At 44.4% G+C, this 5,883-nt stretch overlaps 1 protein-coding gene across 3 annotated transcripts in view; it reads left to right on the forward strand.

Annotated features, from left to right (window-relative positions):
- The window catches only part of LOC127039140 (transmembrane protein 244-like), a 26,619-nt gene extending 24,325 nt beyond the window's left edge, over positions 1-2,294 (forward strand). For all 3 annotated transcript variants that reach the window (XM_050932383.1, XM_050932381.1, XM_050932382.1), the window contains 2 exons: positions 1,467-1,511; positions 1,793-2,294. In XM_050932383.1, the coding sequence (XP_050788340.1) occupies positions 1,467-1,511; positions 1,793-1,884 (137 nt within the window). In that variant the 3' untranslated portion in view covers positions 1,885-2,294. The remainder of the gene's footprint in view (positions 1-1,466; positions 1,512-1,792) is intronic.
- The last annotated feature ends 3,589 nt before the right edge of the window (positions 2,295-5,883 follow it).

Here is a 5,883-nt window from a genome sequence, read left to right on the forward strand (position 1 = left end):
ATCACAAGGGTGCTCTGAAGATCTATGCATTAAAAGACTGTAAAGTGCTTTGAAAGCTACTGATGAAAAAGTGCTATAATCAGAGCTAGGTGATGTTACCTGCTGCTGCCTTCTGGTCCTGGAGTGAAGTCCTGGTAGAACTCCCATATACACTGCTACCCCGATATAACACGACCCAGTATAACATGAATTCAGATATGATTTGGTAAAGCAGTGCTCTGTGGGGGTGGGGCTGCGCACGCCGGTGGATCAAAGCAAGTTCGCTATAACGCGGTTTCACCTATAACGTGGTAAGATTTTTTGGCTCCCAAGGACAGCGTTATATTGAGGTAGAGGTGTCCTTCCAGTGGGACCAAGATTTCATCCCTGCATTTTAACCTCAAGACCTCTCATTATTCATGAACTTAGAAGTATAAAGAAAGATCTCTCTGTTTGCAGGAATCAAAGTCCAAATGTCTCAGAAAGGGATGCATGCCATCAGTTTTAGGTGCAGAACAGATTATTTCAATTTTAATTAACAGAAATTAATATTAAATATTTTTAGGAAGCCAATTAAAAAAAACCCACGCTTACAGTCCCCTGAACCATTATTACCTCAAACACAACAGTACCAAGACTCTGAAAGCACAAGGAAGTGAAACTGACTGGTCCACTCTAGTTTCATTGTTTAGGATGAGTCAGATTCACTCAAACAGGGCATTTTTCCCCCCATTTTTATATTGAAGATGTGGCAAATTAAGTGTCTTTAAAATCTGATTTTAATCTTAAAAGCAGTGCCAACTCTTGTGGTTTTTGTGTGTACGTAAGTCTCACTATATGTGGTGTTTTTCTTAAAGCTCCAGCTCCTGGAGCCAGGTGTTTGAGATAGCTTCAGCTTTAATAGACACATACAAAAGTCCAGCCCTTCTGACTGTGAAGAGAAGCTTGAAAATGTGACCCCTAGAGGCTCTGAACTAGAAAGCACATAAAAAGAACCCAGACTATTTTAAAGACTTTTGAGTTTTTGGGGAGGAGCTTGCCGTAATGTTTGAATGCTTGGGATTGGTAATGCTGTCTTAAGCATGCCCTTTAAAACACATGACTACACCCTTCAGCAGAAATACTGCCCCCTTCTTGTCTATGACTCTCAACATCTTTCACACTAAGCCACACAACTTTCCCCACTGCCCACCCTGAAAAATCCAATTAGCCATTTAGGGATGGGTAAAAACATGACGACGTTTAAGTGACTTGTGCACCTGCAAAAAACAAAAACAAACCCCCAAACCACAAAAAGCAAACCCCAACCAACACCACATCACACATAGAGGAAATTAGTGGTAGAACCAGAAATAGAACCCAGGAGTCCTGATTCTTTAGGCCCTAGCTCTAATCACTAGCCAGCACTGTTTTATCAGATCATTGATGGTTTTAATCTCTGGAGAAAGAGGCTGTTAGCACTGACGTGTCTGATCTGTTGTTTACAGTGATGGAGCAGTTCCCTTTGGTGTGGCACTGGTGGCTAGCACTCGGTAAGCATTCAGTTCATTTCCAGGTGGGCCCCCTTTATTTTCTCTTCCCAGCTGAGAAGGGGCCCGGGTAAAGGTGCCATCCCTACCACTATAACAAAGCTGAAATGCTTTGACTAGTCTAGAAGCAACTGCTTTGAGCCAACCACAAGTGATTTTTAAAACTACTGAAGCACACCACCTGGCTTCTAGCCCTGGGAGTTTGGTTTGTAAGCTAGTGACGGAGGGGGATGCAGTATCAGATATTGGCACTGCATTTCAAATACACTTTTGCCTACTTCCAGGCAGTGGCCTCTTTATCATGATTTTCAGTGGACAACTTGTGACCCACTTCGCTTGCCCTGACTCCAGTGATCCCACTTTGGACAGCTACTGACATTCTTCAGGGATTAAGGATCAAGGTAGTTTACTTCCTAGACTTCCAAACCTGAGCATTTCATCTGAGCAGTATTTATAGGGGCTGCCGTGAGTTCAAGTAGCCGGGCTAAAAAGAAGAAATGTACAGTGCTTGCAGAGGAGTAACTGTGCGACTGTGCACCACAAGCACTGAAGAGCCCTAAATCCCATTTAGCCACCTCAATCGGATACAGCACGGTTTGGCATGAATAAAAGCCATTAAGCGCCTTTCATTTGAGAGAGGAAGGTCAGAGAAAAGCTCGTACTAGAGAAACATGGACCATTCCTCTGTGGGTAAGCTGAACGGTGTTGACAGCCTGGTCAAGTTTCCCCCATGGACTGCTGTGTAGTTCTAGGCATTTGGAGTTCTGTAATTCCCTATTCCGCTGTTTAAAGTGCATGTTCAAATCCAGTCCTGTGTCTTGTATTTAATAAGCACACTGATAATTTGATTCAAGAGTGTCACTAGAGCATAGAAACTGGCACTTGTATCCTAGTCGTGGTCTAGGGGGCTAAGACTGCTGTGCCTGTCCCCCCTAAAGATCATTCCAAACGAGCAGCTGGTGCTCTAACGACGAGCTTCTATTACTCCTACCATGGGAGAAGAGGGTGCGTCTCACCATAAAGTGCACAGATAAGATGTAAATTCCTGGTAATAGCAACCAGCCTTGCAGAGTTTTTTTTAGTTTTAAAAAGGATCTACTGTTATGAGGTTGTCATGGTATAATTTCCTACTCTGAACCTTAGCGTCCAAAAGATGGGGTACCAGCATGAATTCCTCTTAAGCTCAATTACCAGCTTAGTACTTGTAGCGCTGCCACCAACCAGGAATTCCAGTGCCTGGTACACTGGTCCCCCCCAAAACCTGGCCCGGGGACCCCAAGACCCAGTCCCTCTGGATCTTAACACAAGGAAAGTAAACCCTTTCCCTCACCGTTGCCTCTCCCAGGCTTCCCCTCCCTGGGTTACTCTGGAAGATCACTGTGATTCAAACTCCTTGAACCTTAAAACAGAGAGGAAAATGCACCTTCCCCCCTCCTTCTCTCTTCCCCTCCCAGACTCTCCCTGAGAGAGAAAGTAATCCTAATACAGGGAGAAAATTAACCTCTCCCCCTCTTCCCTCCTTTCTCCCCACCAATTCCCTGGTGGATCCAGACCCAGTCCCCTGGGGACTCACCAGAATAAAGAAACAATCAGGTTCTTAAACAAGAAAAGGCTTTTAATTAAAGGAAGAAAAACAGTAAAAATTATCTTTGTAAATTTAAAATGGAATAGGTACAGGGTCTTTCAGCTATAGACACTGGGAATACCCTCCCAGCCTAAGTATACAAGTACAAATAAAAATCCTTTCAGCAAAATACACATTTGAACTCCTTCCAGCCAGATACACATTTGCAAATAAAGAAAACAAACATAAGCCTAACTCGCCTTATCACCTAGTACTTGCTATTTTGAATCTATAAGAACCTGTATCAGGGAGATTGGAGAGAAACCTGGTTGCACATCTGGTCCCTCTGAGCCCCCAGAGTGAACAACCACCAAAATCTAACAGCACACACACAAACTTCCCTCCTTCAAGATTTGAAAGTATCCTGTCCCCTGATTGATCCTCTGGTCAGGTGACAGCCAGGCTCACTGAACTTAACCCTTTACAGGCAAAAGAGACATGAAGTACTTCTGTTCTATTAACCCTTGACTATCTGTTTATGACAGAGGTAGATTTTATATTTGCAATGCATAGGGTGATAGCGATGCTCATGGATTTTAAGGCTGGAAGGGACTGTGGTGGTCATCTAGTCTGATCTTTACAACACAGGCGACAATTTCCTGGAGTTGATTCCTGTTTGAACGAGAGCAGATCTTTTACCCCTGGTCTACACTACAGGGTTAGGTCAAATTTAGCCGCATTAGGTCGATTTAAAAATGACTGCATCTACACAACCAACCCCGTTCCATCGATCTAAAGGGCTCTTAAAAATCAACTTCTGTACTCCTCCCCGACAAGGGGAGTGGCACTTAAATCGACCTTGCTGGGTCGAATTTGGGATAGTGTAGACACAAATCGATGGTATCAGCCTCTGGGAGTTATCCCAGAGTGCTCCATTTTGACCGCTCTGGACAGCACTTTGAACTTCAATGCACTAGCCAGGTACACAGGAGAAGCCCCGGGAACTTCTGCATTTCATTTCCTGTTTGGTCAGCGTGGCAAACTCAGCAGCACAGGTAACCATGCAGTCCCCCCAAAATTGTAGAAATATTCTACGCTCTCCCTATGATCTCCATCCCTGAGGTTATCGCAGATTAGAAGGTAAGAAAAGCACTTGCGCTGACATGATTTCCGAGCTCATGCAGTCCTCCTGCACTAATAGGGCACAGCTTAATGCATGGAGGTGTTCAGTGGCAGAGGCCAGGAAAGAATTAAGTGAGCACGAAGAGCAGAGGCAGGAAACGATGCTGAGGCTAATAGGGGAGCAAACGGACATGATGAAGTGTCTCTTGGGGGGAGCAAATGATTGTCTGCCATTGCATCACGGAGGGAGGGGCGACTGATGACTTGTACCCAAAACCACCCGCGACAATGTTTTTGCCCCATCAGACATTGGGAGCTTAACCTAGAATTCCAATGGGCAGCGGAGACTGTGGGAACCGTGGGATAGCTACCCACAGTGCACCGCTCCGTAAGTGATGCTAGCCATGGTAGTGAGGACACGCTCCACCGACTTAATGTGCTTAGTGGGGACATACGCAATTGACTGTATAAAATCGATTTCTAAAAATCAACTTCTATAAAATTGATCTAATTTCATAGTGTAGACATACCCGTAGAAAAACATCCAACTTTGATTTCAAAATTGCCAGAAATGGAGAATCCACCAATGGTTAATTACCCTCACTTCAAAGTTTGTACTTTATTGCTAGTCTGAATTTGTCCAGCTTCAGCTTTCAGCAGTTGAATCTTGTTACTCCTTCACCAGCTAGACTGAAGAGCCCTCTGTCATCAAATATTTGTTCCCCAAGCAGGTACTAACAAACTGATCAAAGTCACCCCTTAATCTTCTCTGTGTTGAGCTAAACGCATTGGCTAACACAAGGAGCTCAATCCTTTAACCACTCCCCTGGCTCTTCTCTGAACACACTCCAATTTAGTAACATCCTTCATGAATTGCGGACCCCAGAACTGGACACAGGATTCCAGCAGCGATCGCATCAGTGCCAAAAACAGAAGTAATATAACCTCTCTACTTGAGATCCCCCTCTTGACATTATAACATAATTGCTATACTGGATCAGAACACTAGTCAGTCTAGTTTCTAAGAGGGACTAATACGAGAGGGGAGTGCAGCCGGTAGTTTTGCTAATCCCAGCAGTGGATGACATGGTGTCAAAGTATCAGGTCCTGAGCAATGAGAACTTCCATTCTGCAGCTTGCCAGGATAGCAGCACACAGATGGGAGTCACTGGACTACTTAAACTGGCATCTCCTTCTCCCTGCCACAGCTTGTCAAGAACCAGCATTCCTAATGAGACACACTAGGCACAGAAGAGGGGAGCATGTAACAATGTGATAGGAGGTTTACCATTTGTCCCTGGCCTTACAGTTCATTATCTGAGATCTCACTGAGGGGAAATAAAAAATAAAGTTCACTTGTGGGAAGGCAGAACCCCATGTCATATTTTGAAAGCGAGCTTTGCACACGTTAGCCCAGAGGTAACCAAAGGCAGTGGCTATCAATGCCTGTCTGTTGATTATACCTCCTGGACTTTTGTTGTGGCCTATGTGAACAAGCTGTAATGCAACCCCGCAAAAGAGTTGGAATACGAACATTTGGAGACAACGGCATGACATTTTGAAGCAGTACAAAGTAAAATACTTGTGATAGTTTGTATTTCTGTCTGACTGAAGCGCAGCAGAGGAACTAGATCTTATTACACAGCACAAACCCAGCTGATGGAGAAATACCCCAGGGAGAACACAGTC

The sequence above is a fragment of the Gopherus flavomarginatus genome, chromosome 22, assembly GCF_025201925.1.
Source record: "Gopherus flavomarginatus isolate rGopFla2 chromosome 22, rGopFla2.mat.asm, whole genome shotgun sequence".
In the NCBI taxonomy this organism is placed as follows: domain Eukaryota; kingdom Metazoa; phylum Chordata; order Testudines; family Testudinidae; genus Gopherus; species Gopherus flavomarginatus.